The sequence below is a fragment of the Ambystoma mexicanum genome, chromosome 3q (genome assembly GCF_040938575.1).
Source record: "Ambystoma mexicanum isolate Mex_15411 chromosome 3q, UKY_AmexF1_1, whole genome shotgun sequence".
In the NCBI taxonomy this organism is placed as follows: Eukaryota; Metazoa; Chordata; class Amphibia; order Caudata; family Ambystomatidae; genus Ambystoma; species Ambystoma mexicanum.
Window position 1 is genome coordinate 338,236,962 of NC_090926.1, and position 26,734 is coordinate 338,263,695.

A 26,734-nucleotide genomic window follows, 5' to 3' on the forward strand; every position below is an offset into this window, starting at 1 on the left:
TCCACCCTGCTTCACAAACTGATTTCCCTGCATGTATCTGGAGCCCCATATCAGTGTATCTTATCGGCAGACTGAAACTTGAGGAGAACCATCTCCGGTTCGGAAGCACCTGAAAACCTTCCTCTTTGCTTCTGCTTTCTCTCCCCATCTGCCCTGCTGAATTCCTGGCTGAAACTGAAACTGCACTGGTTACCTGGCCACCCTTCTGATCTCGGGCCCAGGTCACCTCCCCCACCAGTTGCACACCTGCACTGCCTCCTTGGCAGCCCCCGCACTTGGGGACTGTTTTCTGTATCTCTACCGTCCTCCTACCAGCACTTGACACCTGATGTCTGCACTTAACTTTGCACTTGCCACCAGCTGGCCGCACTTTTAATGTATTGTTTTATTTGTTCTATTTATCCCATGTACTGCACTGTCCCCTCCCACTCCCGCACTTTTCCCCTTCCCCCTTCCCATGCACTTGCGCGATCTGAATGACATCTAGCCTAGTAAAATAGTTGTCTCTCCCTCTGTTCCCCCTCCCTTGCCTCATTGCGCCTTGAAACACTTGAGGTGCGTTATAAATGCCATATCATATCATATCATATCATATCATATCATATCATATCATATCATAGTGTGGCCTGAACGCAAGCACCGCCGGAGGAGCTGCTGAAAAGGCAGCACGCCGGTGTTTACTCACAATGGTGAAGTTCATGACCTTGAAAAGGCAGCAGGCCGGTGTTTACTCACAATGGTGAAGTTCATGACCTTGAAAAGGCAGCACGCCGGTGTTTACTCACAATGGTGAAGTTCATGACCTTGAAAAGGCAGCACGCCGGTGTTTACTCACAATGGTGAAGTTCATGACCTTGAAAAGGCAGCAGGCCAGTGTTTACTCACAATGGTGAAGTTCATGACCTTGAAAAGGCAGCACGCCGGTGTTTACTCACAATGGTGAAGTTCATGACCTTGAGGATCCAGATGGTCATGGCCAGGTTCACGAGGATGAGGATCATGAGCAGGAGCACGAAGAAGTAGAGGCATCGCTTCCGCCAGCCGTAAATGCCCACCTTGTAGATCTGGGGTCCTTCGGGGCCTGGGAGGTTGTTCCTGTGCGCGTACTGTTCCTGAGGCATCTGGGCAAGGAGGCAGAGGGAGAAAGGAAGCATGAGCCAGTGTGCGCAGTTCGCAAGGTATGTTGCACCAGTCATCGTGTTGCCCACCCGCACGCGCTAGGCCCCTACAGTGCTCACACAGCACATCACCCCACTCTGGTCCTTAGTACAGGTCTGGCAGTAACACTAAAAATTAGAGGGTTGGAGGTATTTGCCGCCGGCGGTATTAAATACCGCCTGATTTTAGGATAGAGGCCCTCCAATTTTTAGCACCACCAGGGTTGGAGGTAAAAGATGTAGACGGTTCCCTGAAGTTACAGGTTTTTCCAGTAGTGAAGAGAAGGGCACGCATTTACCTTCACTGCTGGGGAAATCTGTCTGCATGGGGACCGCCAAAGGCGGTTACAAAGTGGGCATATCTGATGCCCATACGCGGACCCACTTGCAGTGGTAATGCGCAGTTGGCCAAGAATTACAGAAATATATACAGTAGCCATATCATCCACAAGGTGAGCATATGAATGGTAAAAAGCAAAATGATTGAAAGAATGCATTAAGATAAGAGTGAAACACCACCAGTGGTATTTCAGTAAATCCACACGTTACCACTATAGAGGCAGTATCTGTGTAACCTTGCAGAACAGTGGCAACAGTAATCATTCCTGGGGGTGTGTCTGTCGGGCATACCACTGAAGGGGTAATATGACACTTATCCATCACCTTCTTCGACAGGAATTGCTCTTGGTTTCTGCCCCATCTCTCTTCTTCTACATTTCCTGTACTCTATTCCTGCTCTCGTGAGTTACTTTCACTGCCTTTGCACAGGCAGCACCCCACTTCTCCCTTTAGCGCCCTCTTTCCACCCCCCAGGGACCAGTTGAATGCAGGTTTGGTGCTCTAAGGCCCATTGAGGTATTTTAATGACCCAGACTTCAGTCATCACTTCAGCTCATCTGCCACACTGAGCTACCTCTATTCAAGGTCTTTAATGTTTACATCACACTTCCTGGTATATTTGAAAAGTAACGATTTTGATTAAACAGAATATTATGTCACCATACCAGGACAAACGCACGTATGAAGTAAATGTCGTTCGATATTACACCCCCAGAACCTGGAATCCCAATATGCATACTTCCGGGCATCACAAAGACACCCCACATGCTATGGATGAATTGGAATACGTTTGAGGTAATCCTACAGCATTCCATATTTTGGGCAACTGTCCATTTGGCATTCCAGGGGTGCTCAGTTGTCCCACCCCTGATATTTGGCAAACAGCTAGTGGAGTACACAATCACTGTTGAGAAAAGCACGCAAGATGCAGCCACCCTCACAGATCGGAGTCTCTAGAGCGCCTCCTAGGCCGGTGCAACGGGGAATATAACCTGCGCTTCACAGCGCTACAAAACTACAGACCACAAAGTTATCGTGATTAGACCCGACTTCCGCTAATTGCAGGGCCCATCCCTTCACTGAAGATAGGCAAACACGCTGCAGGTGTATTTACACGTCATCATATTCTCCCTGGATTAAAGAGAAAGGGTTCATCTGGGGTGACAAAAATGCTTCATTTTGTCCCCATCGGAAATGGGATTTTCTCTTTGCGGAGCAAGTTTTATGCAGTGCTAGCTGGATCCATTTGAAGTCCAGCTGATGGTAGAAGCTGAGAGAGTCCCCTTTTTTCACAGGAATGCAGCGTTCTAGCCGCTCAACTGGATGCAGAGTTCTAAGCGTGCAACTGGATGCAGCGTTATAGCCGAGCAAATGGATGCAGTGTTCTAGCCGCGCAACTGGATGCAGCGTTCTAACCGCGCAACTGGATGCAGCGTTCTAGCCGCACAACTGGATTCAGCGTTCTAGCCGCGCAACTGGATGCAGTGTTCTAACCGCGCAACTAGATGCAGCATTCTAACCGCGCAACTGGAGGCAGCGTTCTAGCCGCGCAACTGGTTGCAGCGTTCTAGCCGCGCAACTGGATGTTTGGAGATTAGGAGCTCAACTTGACAATTGACATTGTGAATTGTGTTGCATGATACACACCATCAACAAATAATGGATACTAAAAAAAAATCTGTTGTCCAGAGCTAAATTTAAATAACAACTGCAGAACAATTAAAAATTATTCACAGAGGCAAATACAAACAGAAAACTCTGTGGTCTTATCCTCTGAGCTGGGAGCACATGTCGGTGAATAATATTTGTCTTATCTTCGCTTACTATTTAAAAGTGAGCAATGTTTTGGCCTATAATCTAATTGTAAGTGGCCTTCCTCTGGACAAGACAGCAATAACTCAATATGCACACACACCTATATGCAATGCCCCCATTGCCACTACAGCCTGTGGCCCACTATGTTCTTGGCTAAATGCATTCAAACAATATAGCAGCATGGAAAGTCCCACCGGGGGAAAAACCTACTCGTTTAAAGGGGACTAATGAGGTTGAAAATGTGCTCCTAGTGGAAACCACTCATGTACCCCGCTGTCCAACCCGGATGAAATCAAGCATTTCAATGCTGCGGGTATTGTCGTTTGAGGTATGCTTCCCGTTCTACTGTTGTAATTGGCTAAATACTTTTAAATGACATTTTTAAACAAAATGTCATGGCTTCGCCAGGTGCTTGCTTGCTTATTTATTTATTTATTTATTTATTTATTCTAAGAAGCATTCATGCACAAGACATGCATGAAGAATTTCCTGAGCCTGGCATGCGCAGGCAGAGAGAGCGTTCAGTGATTTAAGAAATCCCTCCTTAGCGACAAGAGCTGTCCCCGAAAACCACTACCCCGGCTCATCTTAGATTGGGGGTACTCCATGAGAGGCACGTGATTCTAACAACGACAAAGGAGTGAGTACAGCCCATAATGACCCCTGGCTCTACCCAGGGCAGTTTGTAGCCACCTTGGTGCCCTTGGCGAAACACTCGAATGTGCCCCCCACCTCCACCGACTGGCACACGTCACTCCCAAACTATACCTCTGTATTGCGTGACAAAACCCCTCCTCAATATCAATACATCATTGCTATATAAATGAAGCTGGTTTCATTACAATAGTAATTCAAGTACTTTACAGGAGAAATCTAATGTGAAAACACAGCTGTTGCTGCCCAAGTAAATGGTTCTTCTGTCACCTGCTCTTAGGAAAGGCCTTGCCTGAATGCATCTTCAAACTGTCTGTACTGGCACACTGCACTGTGTGACCAGCCTGCCGTTGTCTGAGAGCCCACTGGCATTGTGCTGCAGGCGTTCTGTTCGTACCACCTCACTTGTGTTTCGCAAAGGGCAATACTAGACTAACCATATGAATAATATTTTGATAGAAGGTTATCATTCCAAGATGGACAGTCTGGTACGCTCCTATTGTACTCTTTATAAATACCTCTATGCGAGTGCTAAACGGGACAAATAGTACCAATGAATGTTCCTGTCTGCTTTGTATTAAATCACAGAGCATTTCAGAAATATAACAGTGATCAGAGATCTCTATATTTGATAAACAAGTATGTGATAAAAGGGTTGTATGTATGAATCTCTAAACAGATAAAAGACACATGGCTTAGTGCTCACATAACTGTTCACAACACTCACCCTAACATTCAAATGTGTGTAACCATGAGCCATAGATACTCATTCGGACAGCTTACGTTTTTTGGGTGCGAGTATAAAATGGCTGCAACATCAGCCACTCAAATGGGGCACAAGGGCTCTTTTGATTCTTGTTACTGAAGAATTTTAGATGAGAAGGCGGTGGGTCTCAGTATGAGCACGCCCAACCCCAATACAAAAACATCTTCATGGAATTATATCTAAAGATAGGAAAATATACCCTACAAGAGACACCCAATAAACAATGCACAGAAAGGAAAACCAGCTTCTTGTGCATGGCAAAGGGTCCACAGTTCCTCCACCACAACCTCCTCACCATTAAGGAGGCATCTACACCACCAGGGAGCGCAGAAACTCGGTTGTCTGACCCGGCGTCGCCTTACTTCAGGTTGAAACAAACCTATAAAAATCAGTATTTACAGCAATTTGCTGCTGCCCCTCTCTCCGTTCCTGCTCCTTTTTCCTTGGGGCACCTATGGTCGAAGTTTCACCTGGAATCGTACTTTCCTTCAGGTGGTGCCAGCTTGACTCCACGATCGGGCCTCTTCCCGCTCCTTCACCAGGCGGGAGCTCCGGCCCTCGCCTACTGTTCCTGGATACAGCCCGGCTCTCTCTCTTCTATCTGCCCGCCCTCCTCCTCCAGAGCCCTCTTCACTACGCTGGCCCTTCTGCCTTGGACGTATTGCGGCCATGGCACCGGCTGCTTTTACTGACTGATACCTCCTACAGTGGCCTGTTGTCTCCACCTGGGCCCTCCACTAACTGTGTCTGGCTCTCTCGTCGCTGGCGCCTGGCGTGAACCTGTTCCCTCCACTAATTGACTCTGGTCCTCTTGCCTTCTGGATGGGCTGCTCCAGTCAACTGGCCGCTGTCTTCACCGGTCCTCACATCTCGTCCTCATGGACATTGGCTGTTACTGCTGCCCGCACTGTCCTCTATGCAGGCCCCCACTACCGCCTGGACCCTCCATTAGCCTTCAGATAAGCTGTAATGCACTGTCCTTCATTTACCTCACTGGCGCGTGGCAGCAGGGGCTAACAGTCTTCACATCTCGTCCTCGTGGACATTGGGTTCTGCTGCTGCCCACACCGTCCTCTCTATGGGCCCCCACCACCGCCTATACTCTCCATCAGCCTTCAGATAAGCTGAAGTGCGCTGTCCTTTATTTACCTTGCTAATGCGTGGCTGCTGTGGCTACAGGCCCTCACACCTCGTCCTCGTGGACATCGACTTCTGCTGCTGTCCATCTCGTCCTCGTGGACATTGGCTGTGGCTGCTGCCTGCACTGTCCTCTCCGCCTGGACCCTGTTGGCCTGCAGATAAGCTGCATCGCGCTGTCCTTCATTTACCTCACTGAGGCGTGACTGCTGGGGCTACCCAACCCTTCCTGGCTGTGTGCCGCCTGCCACCACCTAAGCTCACCCGTACCGCCAGTCCCCGGCTCTGACTACTGTGGATGCCTGCAATCAGCATCATTGACCACCACCATCTGGACCCTTCTTAACCACAGGCTGCCTGCCATCTCCGTGGCCTTCTGCTGCCTGCTTTGGTCCGCGATCTTGCCATCCTAAAGGATTAACTGTGGCGTTGCCCGCTCCGCTCTGACTGTGAACCACCTGCCATCTCAGCTCCACAGTCCATCATCTGTGCCCACCCAGACCCCTGGCCGCCTGCCTCCACCTTGGCCCTCCATTGCCAGCACCGGTCCCCGGCTTCGACTGCTGTGACTGCCTACCCACTCCGGATCGTAGACCACCACCACCTGGTCCCTCTCCAGCCACGTGCCACCTGTCATCACAGTGGCCCTCTACTACCTGCATCGGATCTTAATCGCAGCCTCCTAAACCATTGACTGCTGTGTTGCCCTCTCCGCTCTGACTGTGAGCTGCCTGTTATTTCCGTTCCATACCTTCTTGCTGACTTTCGGTGCTCACCCGACCAGCTGTCAAGGACTGTGCTCTTTCCTCAGCCCCTGCCTCCTCTACTGACATGTACCTACCTTCTAATGTGTCTTGGCCTCTGCTGATTTCTCCAGACTCCACTGACCACCACTTGTCCTCTCCCTGGATCTGCTCATCCCCTGCGGTCTACATCTCTCAATGTGGGATCTTCATCAGTGTACCTTTGCCTTCCCAACCCTACAGTGCTGTTTCCTCTCCTGCCTATCATTACTGTCTGCTTTCCATTTTTTCCCTGCTGCAACTGGTCCTACGCTGTCCGCTGACCTGGATTTCTACCAACTACCAACAGCACTACCACCTGGAAACAATTACTGTGCCTGGCCTAACCCCCTTCATATTTTCTTACACAGTACTCTCTACCCCTTTTTGTCATGTGCATTACCAAACTCCACTCCCCATGCCCGCCTTACTCCTCATTCACTTCCCCCCTACTCTCCACTGCTTCCTCCTCATTTTCCTCTCCACCTGCCCTTATCCTCATGACCATCCCCTCACTCTATTCCCTTTTCCCTGTTCACCCCATTCCCCTTCAACCCCCAAACCCTAACTCATTTATCCCCCCCCCATCGTTAAACCCTCCAACTTTATCAATATTGCCCTCTGGAATGCCATATCCCTCTGCAAAAAGACTGCTGCTGTCTTGGACATGTTCTTCCGACTCAACCTTCAATTCCTTTGCGTCACTGAAACCTGGATCCCCCTTCACAACTCTTCTGTACCTGCTTCTCTCACCACCTACTCTTCCTCCTTCTCTCATGTCTCTCGTCCCTATGGCCGCAGCGGTGGTATTGGTCTCCTCTTCCACCCTGAATGCCTTTCCTCCTCATCTAGTATGCCTCTTCCTACTTTCCCTTCCTTTGAATACCTTTACAAATCCTTTACTTCCCTCCACCCCATTTCCTTTCTAATTATCTACAGACCTCCAGGCCCTCTTTCCTTCCTCTATGATGACCATGACCATCTCTTCTCTCTCATGTCCCCTCCCCCCTTACTGTTCTCTGCGACTTCAACCTTCACCTCCCCTCTCCCCCCAACCCTCCCCTCTTCGTCCATTCTTGACTCCTACCTTCTCTCTCCCCTCCCTACTCCTCCTACTCACTCCTCTGGCTCCACTCTTGACCTTATCTTCACCTCTACCCACCCACCCCCGTCTCTACCCTACACAACTATCTCTCTCACCATGCTTTGCTCTCCTTCACCCTTACACCCCCCATCTACTTCCCCTTCCCCCACTTCCTTCCGTCAACGGGATCTCTGTAACTTTAGCCCTTCTCTCTTTATCGACACCTGCTCTTCCTCCCTCCCCTCTCTCTCTGACTTCTCCTCTCTCTCAGCTAATATTGCCTTATCCTCTCTGTCCTCCTCAATCTCTTCCTCTCTTGATCAACTTTAACCCCTCTCCTCCTTCCGCCCTACTCGCAAACCTTCTCAACCCTGGCTTCCCCCTCACCTCTTGTCCATGCTTCATCTCCTCCGTCGCCTTGAGCGACGTTGGCTCAAATCCAGCTCCCTGGCTAATCAAACCTCCTATTTCTCATACCAATCCCTCTACGACTCCTGCCTCAGCTCAGCTAAACGCTCTTACTTCTCCAACCTTCTCCACTCCCAAGCCTCTCACCCATGCCTTAGCTTTCAGACGCTTACTCGTCTTCTCTCCCCGCCCACTCCTGACCACTCAGATACTTCTTCCCCCTCTCCTTCCGACTTCGCTAACTTATTCTCTTCCAAAATATTCTCTTTACGCCAAAGCAATCTTCAATCCCCTTCCTACTCCCCTCCTCCCCTTCTGCTTGCATGAGTGACTTCTCTTCTTTTACGCCTTCTGATGTTTCCCTCCTCCTGTCCAAAACTCATCCTACTGCCGTCCCCTCTGATCTCCTCCCCACCCTTCTTATTCCCAAGATTTACCCTCTTCTAATTCCCTACCTAACTTCCTTCTTCAACATCTGTCTCTCCTCTGCTACCTTTCCTTCTGTCTTCAAACACGCTACTATCATCCCTATCTTGAAGAAACCATCAGCTAATCCCCTTCATACATCCAACTTTGTCCATAGCTCAACTACCTGAACACTTAGCCTACAATCAACTCTCCACTTTTATCACAAACCTTTCTCTCCTCCCCCCTGTCAATCTGGATTCCGGCTTAAACGCTCCACAGAAACTGCTCTCACTTATGTCCTCAACTCCCTCCTTGCTACTCTAAGCAATCCTCAGTCCTCATCATCCTAGACCTCTCTGCAGCCTTTGATTCCATCGATCACCCCCTACTTCTCAATACTCTTTCTTCCTTTGGTTTCAAAGGGTCTGTTCTCAACTGGCTCTCCTCTTACCTCTCCAACCGTTCTTTTGCTGTCTCCTGGGGCGGTCGTACCTCCTCCTCTCTCCCTCTGGACTACGGAGTTCCGCAAAGGCTCCATTCTTGGCCCCTTCCCTTTCTCCTTTTGCACCCCCCTTCTCACCCCTATGATCTCCTCCTTCAGTATTTCTCACAACCTTTATGCTGATGACACCCAGCTCTTCTCTTCCTTCTCCTCCTTCACTCCTGACCTTCATTTTAATCTTTCCTCCTGTCTCACTGTCATTAAAAACTGGATGTCATCCCACTTTCTCTCCCTTAACATTGACAAGATTGAAGTCTTATTCTTTCCCTCCAACACACTTCCCCCTCCTTTTGTCCACTTTCCCCCTTCTAATCTCACCATTTCTGCCCACGCCTGCCATCTAAGCCTCTACTTCGACTCTTCCCTCTCTTTCACCTACCATAATTTCTCTTACCTCCTGTGCCTGTCGCTACCACCTTTTCAATACCCGTAAAATCCGTTTCTCCCTCACCTTCAATGCCACAAAACTCTTAATCTCCTCCGTTGTCTTCTCACGTCCTTTCTACTGCTCTTCTCTCCTCTTCAGCCTCCCTGCCTCCCGTCTTGCGCCCCTCAAATCCATCTACCACTCTGCCATCCGTAGCCTCTGTCTTCTCGCTCCTCATGACTCCATTTCCTCCTCGCTTTCTCAACCTGGCTTGCTTCCTTTAATTTCCTCTGTCTTGTTTTCAAAACTCTTCACAAACTTGCTCCTCCCTACCTATCCTCTCTACTCTCATTCTACACTCCCTCCCGCTCCTTCCGATCTGCTGATCTCTTCCTACTTACAGTACCCCCGTCCCCATGTGCCTCTTCTCGATTCCGTTCCTTTCAACTTCTTGCCCCCTACATTGGAACTCTCTACCTCTCTCTATTCGGTCCATTCCCACCTACTCCTCCTTCCGTGTCTCCTGGAAATCTCATCTTTTCAATTCCCCACCCTGACAGTCCTCTGTATCTCCCTTACCTCTCTCTCTCCTCCCTCATCTTTTTCCTGCATACCTTTTCCCTCCCCCTCCTCATTTTTATCTCCCTGTCCTGCCTTCCTCATATCTCCCCTTTCCTCCTCCCTCCTTCCTCGATTATAAACCAGGTAAATTGCCCTACATACTGTTTTGTTAGCTTGTTTCATGTTTGTAAATTGCTTCAATTCATTCTCATTATGTTCTATGTATCATTGTTGTTATAATGTAAAGCGCTTTGGCATAAAGCGCTATATAAACAAAAATAAATACAAATACAAATCTGGGGGTGGTTCTGCAAAAAGAGCAGGTCCATGCTTTATCTAACAGAGCTGGCATTTGCATTTCTTATTGGTGCTGGCTTGCAACTAGTGAAAATAATGGTGTGGCAGTGTAGAACGCGTGTTTGGCCTATTGGGTGTACAATATGAGGCAACTTATTTGATTAATTTATGTGTTTATGTGTGGGCACGGTATGGCATATTCGTCAGAACACCATACACAAAACATTCCAGTGTGCTACTGTATAAACATGGGACACATCAGACAAAAACAGGCACATGTGCTGTTACATAGATGAGCACCACATAGATGCCATTAACCAAGAGGGTGGTGACATGTGCAGCACACAAATCATTGCTGCATACATATCACTGCATTGATTCGACATGGAGTACTGTCTGTGTGGTGACACGCAATGAACCCTGCTTTCCTAATCAAGTTAACATGTGACATTGAGTTGCCATCTGGTGTGCACTAGGCAGTGGTTGGATTGTTAAGAAACTTAAAATACCTTTGATGCTCAGCGGATATATTTAGTCAATGTCCCAAGCAGCCTCTAGAAGACAATTAACCTTCCCAGGCATGTGCCATATGTAACAAAAAATATACCAAAAAAACAAAAATTGTTGGTGTGTCAAATAAAAAGACATGAAAACGAAGAACATAGTTTATTAACTATATCTGTGTGGCACACTAATTCTCTTGGAAGAATGCGTAGATCTGGTCAGCTACCCGATGCTTTGTGCTGGCCTTCAGAATAAAAATTCCCCATGTTCAGTTCTTATGACTTATAAATTTCCCCCACTTTAAAGGGTGTCAACAAAAAGTGTGAGGGTCACAGGGTGTGGGTCTCCAGAGCATCTCAGAGGCTAGTTCGGGATAAGCATTGCTTTGTTTTTAACAAAGGAATGCTTAACTTTTTCTCTGGTGAGGTCTGAGGCAGCTGTAAGGGTGGGCCGCTTCCTGCGCCCCCCACCTCCTGAGCTATTTAGCGCTGCTCCCAGGCAGTTGCCCGCCACAAGAAACGGGTCTGGCTGCACCCAACTGAAACATCCCTTCAGCAAGTGTGCCACGCGAGGTACCCTTCAAAACTTAAAAAAAATCAAACTGAATGTTGATGAGGCACGCCAGCAAAGCACCATTGGCTCGGCCCGCTTTACGTCCGACTGAGCTGGCGCCCCGCTTCAGCTCATTATCTAATTTCATGGTTGATCCTGCCTTTCTGTGCTATGGCCCGTGGCCAGGAGGAGCGCTGCACAACATTCACTGTCACCACCCGGCCGGAAGGAGGAAGTGCTGCAACGGACTCTTGAATATCGGGACCGACTTTCCCTCTATAGGCCCTGACCCCACATCGCCACAGTCTATCCAGCAACCCGGCCCTGGACAACAAACACTGCCAGCCTTCCACCCGCGCAATAAAACCGGGCCACATCTCGGAATTTCTCCTGGGCCCCCTACTGCTGCCTCATGAGCCGGGCCACCTCTGGCATATGCGGCTGAGTATTAAAGCATCCTATCAGCCCCTCCATCACCGGGACATCACCTGGCCCCACCTGACATAATCGGCCCTGATCAAGGTACTGATATAGGCCCCCTGCTGCGGATACTGCCCCGGGCCACCTAGCACATATGGCCTGGGCTACCAGGCACTGTGAGTAGCCACATGTCTGTGTGGGAAAACATCCAGGAAGCCCAGGCCAGGCTTCAAGCACCCAAAAAGAACTTTGCTACATATATAAGTGCACTTTAAAGACTGCAAACATTTTTAAAGACTGTTCGTCATTTTATACAGCAGCTTAGTTAGGGATAGTTTCTGCAAGTACGGATAGATCAGAGTTTAAAAGATCTCAGCATGTGTTAAGCCCTTCTTTACATACAACTTTGTTTTTAAATGCTGGTGTGGCTTTGTCCCTTTGCATATAGGGGTAAACCTGGAGACTTTAAACGCATCTATCTTGACTAAAGCAACTGAACGCCAGCGCCCTAGTAGTCTGTGTATCTTTATGTACCTCTTAAGTTGTTTGAAGTGGGACATTATATAGCCTGGTGTTCTCATTTGTCTAGGGCATTGGGGTCCTTTCCTTACACCCTTCCTTTCCCCTACCCGACCCACCTAGTCATTTCCATCGTGCCACAACCTGGGACAATCCACTGCAGGCAGAGCGGGGTGGTCAAGACAGGTAAGGGGCGCGGAAGGGTTGTGCTGAAGAAACATATATAATATAGTGTATCGCCTTGCCTGCCTAGGCCTGTCTCTCTCCATCTCTCTTAGTGCGCCCATGAACCATCCATCGTCACGTTTTTGGGGGCACTGCTGGCCTACCTCTTTAGCATTGTCCCTATGCCCACCTACTTGACTGGTTTTCTCTGCGCCTCTTCCAGGGCTCTCAAAATCTCGCCCACACACATAGCCAAGCAGATATTATGAAGGCCAAGTAGCATTTGCTTGTTACTTGACCTTGCTGTCGAGTACAGGGATGTTTAAAACGTATTTGATATTTACTGCAAACAAGCTTTGCAGTAAATGGCAAATAAAAGTTTCACTGCGCGTGGCTGGCCTCTGGGTGGAAGCATTGCACCAACAATGAAGTGCGCTTATGGTGACATGCACCATTTCATAGAAAGTACGTTTACATTTTTTGTCAACAATAAAAAAGGACGAGTGCATTTCTATTAGATTGAGTATGAAAACTAAGGAACTGAACCTGCAGGGCTAGTGGTATTTTTAGGAATGTGCAAGGCCTGTCTCCGATCCAGCAACCTGCTTATCCCTCGGGCATAATGTACCAAAAGTTTCAGCCAGAGTTAGTTTCTTTTTTTCAAGTTTATTTGTGCAATTTTGTGAATAGGGATTGGTTTGTGTATTGTTCCAGATTTGCCACCCACTAGGATAGATAGATGGCACCCTCGTGGCTTGGCTTTGGGTAACTAGCTGGGATAGTGTAGTTGAGCTAGAGCATTGCTTTCTCATAGGTGAGGTCCCATGGAGCACAGCCATCTACCAGGTGCTCAAGCTGATTGAGTCCCTCAAGTCCCGCACCGGCTAGGGCAAGAGCCTGGGTAAAGCCCCTTGCCTGGTGAGGACTAGCATCCTGCTCTGCTGTGGCCCTCATGAATTTGACAGTGAGACACCTCCACTCACCCTTTCTGGGGAAGGCCCAATACTGACCTATCCTCTTTGGGCCTTATCCATCTGGATAGCCTTGCGGGCTAGTTCACCTCTTCTTAGCCTGAGTGTTCCAATGCCCAGCGGTGCACTCACTCCTACTACAGCACCCTGTGTAGGTACCAACATGGCTGCGCCCATAAGCACCACTGGTTCCATCATTCCTAGCGCGCAGGCCACCAGCTCTAGAACGGAGGATAGAGGTGCCAGACCGATCATTTCCTCAATGGCTGAGGCTTTTAAAGTTGCACTTCAGCAGATCATCTGAGCATGGGCCAAGCATCCACCTGAAACTCTTTTCGAGGGAGAAACAAACTCTGAGGGGTGTAGGCAAATATCAGATTTGGGCAAACCATACCAACCAGATGCTAAGCGACTGTCGAGCTCCTAACCGGGAGAAGCGTAAACAAGTGATCGAGAGCTGTGATGTCATGCAGTGAGAGTGAGTCGACACGCTGTGCCATGCATTCAGACCCCACCACGGAAGACATCGTTTATACACTGGATGGAGTCTTTAGAGCCACAGAATATGGCATGGAGCTGATGGTGAAATGCTGCATCCCTCACCTCCAACCAGTACCTAGCCAGGGCTGGACCAATTCTCCTGCGGCCTTCCTGCGGAACAGGATTAAGTCAAACAGCCCGAACCTGGTCAGGCTGCAACAGGTTATGCTCAGAACCAGGTCACTGCTGCTGTTGATGTTGAAGAACTTGTATCTCCGGGAATGGACCTGTGAGCCCCCATCCTTTCGGGAACTGGAGAGAAGGAAGACACAGTGTGCAGCCTTCCCAGTCCTCTGGTGATTCCATATACAGCCCCAGGGTATGTGAGGTGGAGGAGTTGCAAAACGCCATCCGGGCCATGCATCTGCAGAGTATCTACAAAAAGGTCTGGGAGGCCTCTCTGCTGAGAACTAACACGGCCAAATGGCCTATTCTATGGGAAGGTGCCCGCTCGGGAAGGCCTACAACCACGTTTTAGCTCACTGTAGGAGAAATACCCATTTGGATATCAGTCTGCTCCCACCCAATTAGGCAGTCCTGAGTGGAATAAATTCCATAGAACAGGGTTTTTGAACCCATGTTCGTTCTCAGTATAGGTGCCCCCACACTCTACAGAGTAACAGGAATGGAGTTGGTAAAGCCCTGCTGGATCTGCCGGGGCTGGACAGAAGTGAAGGGTCCCTTCAGTGTGTGCGTGTGTGTGCCAAGCAAGCTGCCCTTCACAAAACGAACAGAAAGTTGATGAGGTGCAGGGAGGGGTACAGACCACAACTTTGCTGGTCCCCTGTGCCCCTCTTCCTCCTGAGACCCTACTTGGAAGCTGTGGTGACCACGGCCTCCAACATGGTCTTTTGGGGAGGAGGGATGTAGGGGCTGTGGGAGGGGAGAGGAGGCAGTGTGAACCTAGCTAGGGAGCAATGAAGCGCAGAACAATTCAACTGAGCTCAACATAAGATAAAGAGGGGTTGTTATATATAATTATATATTATTTTTTTTAAATAATAAAAAATATAATGTGGCATGGAATGAACTTGGCCTAGCAAGGTATGAGCATGTTAGCAAACCATTAGAAGTCAAAGCAACACATGAAAAGGGCACAAGGCCTGGTGTCCTCCCTGCACCCCTTCACTGACTTCTTGCAGTCTGGTCCCATTTTACTTTCTCACATTGACTCTGTTAAATCCTCTCCATAAGGGGGAAGGTATGAAGGGCTTTGTTTTAACTGACATACATTTTAAGGAGACTGATTTACTACTCATATGTTAACAAATTCTTCTTGCAGGATATTTTTCAGTGTAATCAAAGGTCTGATCCAAACATTAGTAGAGTAGCAATCCCAACCTATACCTGGGCCATGAACCTGGGTATAACTGAACGGGGTGGAAGCTCGTACCATAGTTGGTGCTGCTAATTAAGCCAGGAGCTACACTAGACTCTTCTGGCAAGTGGTTACAAACACACCTAGCAATTTGATATTAACTGTGTAGTTTTGGGAATGTGTTTACAGGAGAATAAAGGACATGTCTAAGGAACATTTAAGGCATATTGTAAAATATGTAAATGGACAACACGTTAAAGTTTTCATCTTGCGCTCGCGTTACATTTGCTGCGCGCTATGGGCTGACTCCTGGAATGTAGTGATGAAAGGCTTTCCTCTCTACATCAGATCACTGCATATTTCACATGCTACCTATTCTGGTTGACTTCTTCCCGGCATATCCGCCCTCTTCCTATTCCAAAATCAAGGCCTTTGCGCCCCCGACCTCCCACCTCCCTGCCCCACAAACACCCGATCGCACTTTTGGGGGACTTTATGGGAAGTGGGAATGCAGAGGGCTCACAAGAGCCATAGCTGTGAGTTTATTTTCTGTGATAAATCTAACTTGTCCTTGTTACTTTCCAGGGTCACCGATCAATACAAGAAAGGGCGGTCTCTATCAATTTCTGAGCTCTAAGCACGTGGCATCCTGTGCAGGTCTTGCCAAAACCAAAGTCAGGTAAGGAGTTGGTCCAAACAAGCGGGATCATTGTGTGGAATGGTTTTTAAGTGACCAGCAAGCATGTGCACTTCTTGGAAGCCATAGCTGGTTATCCTACAGAATTTCGGTTGTACATTTATTTTAGAGTGCTGTAAAATGGAGGGGTTGTGGCAATGAACGCTCAGTTTTCCAAAAAGTAGCCTGGTTTGTTTTTTGTGAAGCAATGGGTAAAGCAGCTTTGGGTGGAACCGAAGGTTTATACTGGAGGCAAAGGTAAAATGTCTTTCTTAGAAGACCACCACTTAATTCTCCAATCGGTTGTGGCCAGCACAAGCAGTCAGCAATGTCCATTGCCGATCTTTGGTTTCTGGAAACTACCCAGATCTTCAAACAGAGATCCACAGGACTTGAAGAACATTACAACACTTGTGGAGCCCTATTAGAGGACCATGTTTTTTCGAGCCCCCAATTTTTACTTAACAGCCTTCTGGTACATGTGTGATTTTGTCCCAGATAAATTTCTCTAAAACGTGTTTTATTTTGGAATTAACGTTTTCAAATCTTACTGTACCTCATTTGGTACGCAAAAAGGCAGGTTATCAACAAAGCATGCAAAAACGCATTTATATGAGAGTTTACATTGAGGAACCCATTTTGAAATGGAGTGCTTCTTTTTGGCCAAAAACGGTAGCGTCAAAATGAAGGCAGACATTGTAATTGTAATTGGTTATTTATAACGCGCTTAATACCCAGATGTTTCTAAGCACGGACCCAGGGATCGAACCTGTGTTGCTCCGCGTCATCTTGCTTCCAAGTGAGCGCGTTGCCCGAGCTATCCTCTGACGCAGAAAGAGAAAATGCTAAATCCAGGGTACAAGGTCCTTTCATCGACAGACTTTCTTTCCGATGGTTTTTTAATGAAACATTTTCAACAAAAAAACTATTGAGAAATATAGGGGGTGGTGAGAAAGTGCATATAAGGGGTGGGGTGGTTGGGAATGGAGAACAAATAATAGGGTTTATGGGTTTTGGAGGATGAACCCACCCAAAATAAAAAATAAAGACATTTGTCAATGAAATGACATAGAACCAAATCCAGGAAGTATGAAGCCACATATTTAGATTTTGGATTTACTTTAATTGTGGTCGGAGGTGAAACGAGGCCTCAGCGTGTGGTGTGTGGAGCAGCTTTAGCCCATGAGAGCCTGACGCCAACCAAATTAAGACGCTACTTGGAGACAAAACATTAGGGGATCTCATTGGCAAGAGCAGAGCCTTCTTTGCTCACAAGTTATAAGTAATCAGCAGAAATGTACAGTGCAAAATATTGCTTTTACTCCAACAAGTGCACTGAAAGCGTTCCATGACATTGCCTACCTCCTTGCAAAAAATAAAAAACCCTTTCACGGATGCTGCAAAGTTTGTTCTACCAGCAGCCAGTGCAATGTGCAGGAGAATGGGTGCTAGAAGTGTAGCAGACAAGCTCAAAGGGATTCCTCTGTCAGACACCACCATCAGCCGCCGTGTGTTTTAATGGCAGAAAATATCACTGCACAATTAATCACACAGCTGAAAAACAGTTTCTTTGAGTTACAGTTGGATGAGGGAACAGATATATCCAGAGAGGCTCATTTAATAGCCTATGTAACGTACTGTGAGGCAGCAACAATATTGGAGGGTGTTTTGTTTTGTAAAGTCATTAAAACCAGGGCAGCAGCATCGGATCTGTTTGACATTTTAAATTATTTTATGAGCAGCCACAGTTTGAGATGGCAATCCTGTGTAGGAATCTGCAAGGATGGTGCACCTTCAATGTGTGGCGATAGAGCGGAGTTGAAGGTCAAAGTGTTGGCAGTCGCTCCACATGTTGAATAGACGCACTGCATAATTCACTGTGAAGCACTTCCTGCTGGAATATGGACAATGAACTTGCCGATGTACTCAGTTCAGCTATAAAAATGGTTAATGCCATCAGAGCACAGCTGACAAGAGCACGTCCCTTTGCCATTCTGTGTGCAGAAATGGGAAAAGAACATGATGTATCCCTCTTTCACACAGGAGTCAGATGGCTGTCTAGGGGAAGAGTGCTGCAACGTGTGTTTGAACTCCGAAACAAAGTGTGGCAATTCCTTTTGGATGTGGACAATGGCAAAGCAAATCATCTGTGTGATGCCCGCTGGCTTGTGCTCTTGGCATACCTTGCTGATATTTTCGATAAGCTAAATACCCTCAATATGTCTTTGCAAGGAGCCAATGCCAATTAATTTACAATGAATACAAAGGTATTTGCCTTCAAGACAAAGCTAGACCTCTGGAAAAGAACAATTGGAGCTGGGGTAACAGTTCAGTTCCCATTTCTTGCTAAAGCAATTGAGGAAACAGAGTACAACTTGCTGCGTGTCCTAGCACCAATCAAAAGGCACCTAACAGAATTAAGGTCCAGCTTTGATAAATACTTCCTTGAAGAGAATGCTGGCATCAATGACTGGGTGATGCAGCTTTTTCCAGCAGAGGAGGTGGTGCATCTTCCATCTGAGACACAGGAGGAGCCGATTGAGGTTCAGTCGCACTCTACTCTGCAATCTGAATTTAGGAACATTGCCGTGCGTGGCTTTTGGCTGAAGTTAAACCTGGAGTATCCCGCATTGGCAAGGTCTGCTATACAGTCTCTCTTACCCTTTGGGTCTTCCTACTTGTGGGAAATATGGTTTTCAGCATTGGCTATACTGAAAACTAAATACTGCACAAGTCTGGAAGTGGAGGACAACCTCAGAGTGACGGTCTAAAAAATAAAGCCACAAATTGACTAACTAACTTTCTGCAGAGAGACAAGCCCACGCTTCGCATTAGTACTGTTTGCTCTGTAAAACCAAATTGCCTTACGCTGAATTTATTAACAGGAATGTATTTTGAAAGAATAAAAGCCCTACTGGAGAATGTTATGTTTACTTGCACGGTTTCTATGTATGGTTAGAAGTGATTGTCCTACTGTCTTGGAATGTCACCCCAACAAAATATCCCTTCAGTATTATGGTACCACACATTCCACAGCCATCTATATAAAATAAACATTAACACAGAAACAGAGAGTGGGGGCAGGGACGTCCCAGACAATTTTCATTTGCTCGGGGGGTCTTGGCATAAAAAGTTTGAAGACACTGGTTTAGATGGAGGCATGCTTCTGACTCTTAGGTTGGTTAGTGGGTGACCCCAGTATTTAGATTAAGGAAAATGTATGCCTTTTAGGCTAGTTGATGGACCGCGCCATTGTTAAAATGAAGGTGTGTTTCTCTTTCAAAAGTTAATTAGCGGATGCCACCAGTTGCCAGCAGAATTGGAAAATACATGTCTTTATTTTATAAACAAGGAGAACTGGCTATTTCTGCCTGCTATCCTGGTTGGTGTCATCCGGGAGTAGCTTTGGAAGACAGAGGGTTTACTTGACACCCAGTGTGGTAGAAGAACCGCCTGAATAACGGGCTGAGGTGAGGGCCACCTGCTCAAGGGCGTGTGCTCGCCTCCCAGCCCCCAACAGGAGCGACAGACCCCAGGAGGCAGGCAGAACCCAGGGGCCTTCACAAGAAGGGTTTACCAATCAAAGTCTTCTGGCGGTTGGGCCTCTGGGACACCCAAGTGGGGCTACAATCAACTAGCAGGAGGAGACATATAGATGCGAGACTAAAACTGGCCACCTTTGAATACACACCAGGACAGGGCGGAGAAGGAGCTCCCACGCAGACCAACATGTCTACCATCGTGGAAGAAGCTGCAGCAACAAAAAAGGATGTTATAGCGCTCATGGAAGAAATTAAAAGCATGGGGGCTGACATCAGGGGAAGGGTGGATAGAATCACCCAAAAGAATGACAAAATGGAGGAGAGACTTGAGGAGGTCGAGCATAATCAATCCTCCCTTGACACCCTGGAAACCAAAATGGACATGCGTATGTCCGAAATGGAGAGGCGAGAGGAGGAGGTTACAATGAAAATGGACGACATAGAAAACCGGGAAAGGTGGAACAATTTAAGGCTATTTGGGATCCCAGAGAAAGAAGGGGAGACAGAGGTGGACCTGAGGAGAACATTATATAAAGTCACAAAACTGGTGTATGAGGGTGACACCATTGATGAAGTGAAAATCCAGAGAATTCACAGAGCCGGTGGGGCGGTGGGAGACCCAAAATCAGTCCTTGTCCGCTTCCATAATTACTCAGACAAACTAAAGATTCTAGAGAAATCTAAAAAGAGAGGCCCAGTTATGTATGGCACACCCAGGGTTTCGATCTTCCACGATTTGTCCTCCCTGACCCTTGCCAAGAGAAGTTTGTGCTCGTCCCTGACAAAATGGCTGAACGAGAAAAGGAGTGAGGTACAGGTGGGGGTTCCTGTTATCGATCTCCCTTGAGATGGGTTTAAATACAAGCTCATAACCAAGGAGGACATTCAGAGAGTCGCAGGGGAGCTGGTAGGGGAAGCCGGGCCCTCGCAGAATTTGAGAGAAAAGGCAGACGGAGACAGACAATGGCTCATCAAGGGCCCCAAAAGAAGACGGATGCCGGGATCTTGAAAATTCAAGAAGCTAAATACTTCGCCAGCAGCAGACACCTGACCCAAATCTGAAGTAGAACATTGAGAGGTCATTTGCACAGGGGGGGTCTTATCTTAAGCAAAGGTAGAAGGCGGGCCAGTCAGTACTCTAATGTTCGTCATACTACCCTATGCTGGAAAGGGGAAGTATTGGAGGTACAGAGGGTTGCTGACATTCTGGAAGTTGAAGTTAAACAGTTTGTTGTTTTAGATTGCTGGGGGAGGCGTTTGGGGGCTCAAGGGTAAGGAGATGATGAAGGAAGGGACCCGGAGGGATCGTGTCCTACTGGTTGTCCGGTCTCAACTGTGCTGTTAACTAGGGGGAATCGGGCACCTTTTGAAATCAGAGGGGTGGTGGAGGGATTGAAGTTGGGGTCTTGGTACTGGTCTTCTCAAAGTGTTTTTCCACAGTTGAAGGAATGCTGTATGACAGGCACTGTCCGCCCAGGAGGCGAGGGGGGCCCTTTCGCAGGGCAGTAACAGGATGGCTGTAGCGGTTGACGGGGCAAGCGAAGGCCACCTGAGAATTGGGACTTTGAATGTAAAGGGGCTGAATTCCACCACAAAGAGGTCCCTGGTCGCTAGGGAATTCCAGACGTTGGAAATGGACATCCTTTTCCTACAGGAGACTACATTTGGTAAATGGAAGGAACGCAGGATCCCCAGTGGTTTGGTGGGCCAGGAATACTGGGTCTCAGGGCCCTTAAGGAAAGCGGGCGTGGGTATCCTCATAGGGAAAGCTCTGAAAATGGAGGTCTCTAAAGTGTGGGCTGACATGGAGGGAAGGGATCTCTTGGTTTCGGTCACCACTAGAAAGGTAAGCTTTTCTTTCGCTACAATGTATGGCCCTAACCAGGGACAGCTGAGATTTCTCAAGAAAACCCTTCCTAAAAAAATGCTCGAAGCCTCAGGCCACCTCATAATAGGAGGGGACTTTAACATATGGGCTGATGTCCAGTTAGACAGACAGGCGTTGGATGAGGGGACACAGGAATTACTGAGACAGGGTTATGGAGATGTCCTTGACATTTTTGAGGTATATGGTTTGCTAGACATATGGCGCTACCTGCACCCTAAAGAAAGAGCTTTCACCTTTCACTCGCCCCCACCCCCCACAGAACCTTCACCAGTTCACCAGGATTGATTATATATATACATATATATCAAGAAGCTTAAGGGAAGAAGCACAGGGTTTGGAGATTCGCCCGATCTCCTGGTCTGACCACAACATGGTAACAGTGGACGTACATTGGCAGGGAATGGTCCACAGGGGTTCCAAATGGAGGTGTAATGAATCTTTATGGAAGGATCCAGTGTTCCACTCAGAGATGGTTGGAGAAATTGGGGAATACTTCAAAATGAACCTTACAGGGCAGATCCCGAAGAGAATTGTATGGGAACCTGGGAAGGCGATATGGATATGATAATTATATGATAAGGCATTTGTAACGCGCCTATACACAAGTGTTTCAAGGCGCAAGGAGAGGGATCCTGATCAGGAAGGGGGCAAGGAAAAAAAAGGAGCATACACTTTCCAAAAATAGACTGAGGGCAGAGATTAAACAGCTCAATAAACGTGCATGTCAGTCTACTGAGAGGAGGAAGAAATGTGTTAGGGAGGCGAGGGGGAAAAGAGAGCAGTTGAGATTGTTCTAGCAAGGGCAAATAATCAGAAAACTGCAATTTCTGAAAAAATAAGTTTTACAAAAAGGGGGATAAGGCAGACGCCCCTGCTGCCAGCCAGGTTGAGGGGACAGCGAGCTGAAAGATGGGTGGCGGATATAGAAGGAAGGGATAAAGTACAGGACACCATGACAGACGGGATTCCAGAGACATTTGCTTCCTTCTACGAAATCTATACGAAACAGAGCTAACCCCAGAGGCGGGAAACATAGCATACTTCACTGGAAATCAGTTGCCCAAATTATCTCTGGAAGAATCCGAGGTAATAGAGGCCCATATTTCAGAAGAAAAAATTAAGAGGGCAGTGGCGAGATTACCGGCAGGAAAGGCCCCTGGGGAGGATGGATTTTCGGCAGGGTTTTTCAAGACTTTCCTTGCCCCCCCCTTCTACCATTCATGGTAGAATAGTTCAATGACATTCTAGAAACAGGGGAAACTCCAGAATCTTTCTCTGGGGCCCTGATAGCGGTGATACACAGGAGGTCAGGAACCCCCGATTATGTGAGTCTTATCGTCTCATTTCCCTTCTAAACACCAATGCCAAAATATACATCAGGGTATTAGCTGCAAGACTCGAGGGGTATGTTGGAGGAAACGCCCAGATATGCCAGAGGGATACAGGAAGCTCGCAGACTTGGAGGGCCCAACACCCTCCCCCAGGATACACAGAGGACTCAGTCAACGGCAAGTTCAAGCTCCAACAGGGATCTGCACAGGAACAGAGAATATTCATGCACATTTCGCTCTTCCTCGGCTCGCAGGCAGGTTTTACCCTCCAATGGCATCAGCACTTTGTCACAACCTGGGCCCTTCTTCAGAAAACCTATCGGGCCAGGTAATTGGGTAAAGAGCATTATATAACCTATACAGGACACCATAGATGTTATTCTACTGGCCCTCGCATGTCCGGTTGCTGGCCTGTTCCATCCCCAGTTCATTAACTATGACATTGTTGCAGTGTTGTGGACTTACCATTGGTTATTGCCCGTTGCTACCCACCCCTAGGGAACTAAACTGTGATTGGCTATTGCTGAGGTCCCCAGGCCTGAGACCCGAAAAGTTTCTCAGCTCACTGTGTACCTTTTCAAGGTGATGAGAACGGTTGTGTGTCTGTACTGTAACTTGTGTGCACCACCTTTGCCTTATGAGAATGCTCTCCTGTCCGGTGCAACACTATTGCATACTGTTGCAATCTGTGTCTGGCTGCCTGGGACCAGCTCCCTTTTCCCTCCATCGATAACTGTCCATTGTCTGCTTCAGCCTGTAAGAGGATTCAATTCAGCACTACAGCTAAGTTAACGCCTAGTCTAGAATACTGAATGAAAACCCTTATTGATATATCTTTAGGTCCAGTTCATGCGTTCTGGATGACTACCCCTATATAACACCCCTCTCTTGGAATCCCCCTGACCCCACTGAGCCAAGAAGTAGTTCTGTTTTGCAAGTTTAAAAGGTTTATTTGATAATTTAAACAATAGATATATATATGACACCTTATAATAAATTAATAATTGAATAGCACACTTAATCTGATATGATAAAGATCAACAACGGAGAATCTGGCACTAGCACACTTCTTATAATCACTAATGAGTTGACATGAAATGGATAAGGTAGCACACTGGTAAATAGGAACAAAAGAAGAAGGTGGTACAAAATGCTTTATGGAGTTCAAATGGATGCAAGGTTGAATGAATGAAATGCAGTATAGAAATACTCACTATGATTTCAACAAAACAATGTAATCACTTTTCTCTGGCAATTCCCCTCCCCCCCTTGATGCAAGGCAAGGAAATGGAAGGAAAACACACAGTTCTCAGAAATGCAATCAACTGTAATTCAGTTCAATCCAGCAAGCTTAAACAGAAGTTTGAAAACACAGGCAAATGCTTTGATATGTGCTAGCAATGAATGAGAAATATGCTGGAAACGCTCTTAATTCCCTTTTAGAGGTTCAGGATGAGTGGTATCTAGTAATATTAGTCCAGGCTCACACTAGCAATGATGCAGGGATAGTTAGCAGGTTAAACGAATTTCTGGCAAATGAAATCAGGCAGCAGCAGTTTTTTTACATGTGAAGAAATTGCAAATCGCGGCAAAATTCGCGGATGCGCCGAGCGCTATTACAAAGGAACCGCAAGGACTATCTCTACCGTTTTGGGGTCCTAGGAAAGCCTGGGATCTCAGCTTCCAAATGAAAGTTATTGCAAGTCTCTAGCCCAAACGGTTGCGGAGATATGAGTAATTTAGTAAAGGTCGTTTTTGGTTTTGTAAATTTTAAACGCACACTTTTTCAAAATGACAAATTTTACTAGAAATGACAGGTGACAGATAGGAGGCAGTTCTACTTAGGTTAAATAGATTGAATTAGATGAATTTAAACTAAGAGATGTGTTCTGAGTTTTGCTAAGTACTCACAAGAGATTTTGAACAGGAAAGCGACTTGGTCACGATCTTCAGTCTGGTCAGGTCTTTCCGGATTCTGCTCACAGCGCCTGGTCTGGTCTCGGCTAGGCACAGCACTGCTTTCTCTCTGGTCTGGTCTCTGCTAGGCACAGCACTGCTTTCTCTCTGGTCTGGTCTCTGCTCTGCACAGCACTGCTTTCTCTCTGGTCTGGTCTCTGCTCTGGATAGATTGAAGTCTCTAGTTTGGCTTTCTGGAGTTTGATGGAGGTAAGTATGGATTTTTCCGGCAGGGCTTCCAGCGGCAGATGAAATTGAATGTCTCTATGTGTCCTGACTCTCTGCTTTTATCTGTTTCTTGAGAATGGGTGTGTGTGTTGCATCACTAGACTTGCCCCTCTCATTCGTCATTGGTCAGGCTTCCATTCCTCCGCTTGATTGGCAAACTGGACTGTGAGTCAGATTGATGTCATTTTATGATCTCTTGAAACAACCTCACTTATCATCTGTGCACCCAAATATATATATGATCAAAATCCATACTTCAGAGTTACACAGTTGTTTGAAATTACATATACATGGTGTGGCTGAATTTAGCCATGTCTATGTCCAAATCTGCTCATTCTCGGAGCTTGCATTCAAAGAGTGTACATAATTGACTTTTTAACTGCTTTTTCAATTTCCGACATGGACCCAACTTTACATACATGTGTGCAGGGGGTAGGGACATTAACTGATGAAGTTTCAGATTTTTAACATGCACACATTTAGAGTAATATCCACTTTTCCGCTAAAACCCCCCTGAACATACCACCGGTTCCTACCACGTCTTAAACTGTGGGCAGAAAAATCACAAGAATTAAGGTATCATTTATAAAATTTTCACATGTCCGCTCTATGAGTTATTCATCTTTTTAAAGTTATGTTCTGGCTCCAAAGGGGTGTGGTTTACCCTCAGCACAAGGTTGAATTTCTGGTTCTTTCCAGTTCTGCCAAGCCAGCTTGCTCTCACAGGCAGTGCTCCTCCCAGCTCCTGCCAAGAGGAAGCTACAATTTACGACTGCGGTAATAAAAACCTTTGCCTGAGTGAAGAGGGCTTTGTTCACTCTCTTGCAGAGCACAGATAATTCAATTATCAGATAGATGGCATATCCTTAGCTTGGGCAGCAAAAGGAAGGTTGGCCTGGGAACACAGTGGTGACTCAAGTTTCACTCCTGATGGGTAGTTGCTAGGCAAAATCAAGTTCCTTAAGCCAGACCTTCAGCTAACTGGCAGGTTTTTTTGTTGCTTTTTAACTTAACTTGCAATTTTACACATGCAGCTAGAATGCTGATTCTAAGTGCAAAACTATGACATTTCAACAGTTACAAAGGCATGTGACACCAAACATAGGTCACTCATTTAATCTAAACATTTTCGATTTTAGTGTCTTTAAATCCAGTGCAACTTAAACTGCTGCAATCCACAGCTCAGCCAGTCTTGTTATAAACCTTGTCTTATGATCTTCATTTCCCAGATTCTGTAGGCACACAAAACTCCATTCTGCCAATGTCTGCTGGTGTTCAGTAAATATTTTGCACATATTGCAATGTTTGAAAATAGGCATTTTGACTTGCCTTCAGGGAAACAGAGTGGTTTTAAAACGCCGGCTTTTGGATAGTGGTGAGTACTGGTACTGCACCCATTTTTGGGATTTAAGAAATGAATTCCCCACAATTCTAGGTTGCATTTGGCAATCAGCATTGCCATTCCCAATGGTTTCAGACGACTGTGCGGGTAGTCCAATGGTGGTTTTAGGCAGCGTCCTTCTGTGCCCATAACATCGGCAAAAATGGGTGGCAGCCTATTCTTCCTGCATTTCCCTGTGCATTTTCTGGGAAGCTCTGGCCATCATGATGTTTTCCATGTCAGTACTGCACAGTTTTGAGGTAGGGCTAGGATGCATGGGTAAATACATCCCACAAGCCCCCCTCTTGCGATGGCCATTCGGTTTCACTGATGGGACTCGCAAGATCTGGGATGTTTCCTCATCTTCTTCCAATAGATGGCACAGTTCAGCATCTTTTCCTCCATCCGGTACTGATCGATCGGTTCTCCTCGCCAGTCCTGATGGGAAGATTGGGCGGTACCCCGA

The 26,734-nt window shown here is 47.0% G+C and overlaps 1 protein-coding gene across 11 annotated transcripts in view; it reads right to left on the bottom strand.

The window, feature by feature from the left end:
* Positions 1-26,734, bottom strand: part of SGCD (sarcoglycan delta) — a 1,261,231-nt gene that overhangs the window by 410,607 nt on the left and 823,890 nt on the right. For 9 of the 11 annotated variants that reach the window (XM_069653944.1, XM_069653946.1, XM_069653945.1 and 6 more), the window contains one exon: positions 936-1,121. In XM_069653944.1, coding sequence (XP_069510045.1) covers positions 936-1,121 — 186 coding nt within the window. Of the gene's footprint in view, positions 1-685; positions 836-935; positions 1,122-26,734 lie in introns of those variants that run through there. The other 2 variants (XM_069653950.1, XM_069653951.1) reach the window with 2 other exon arrangements.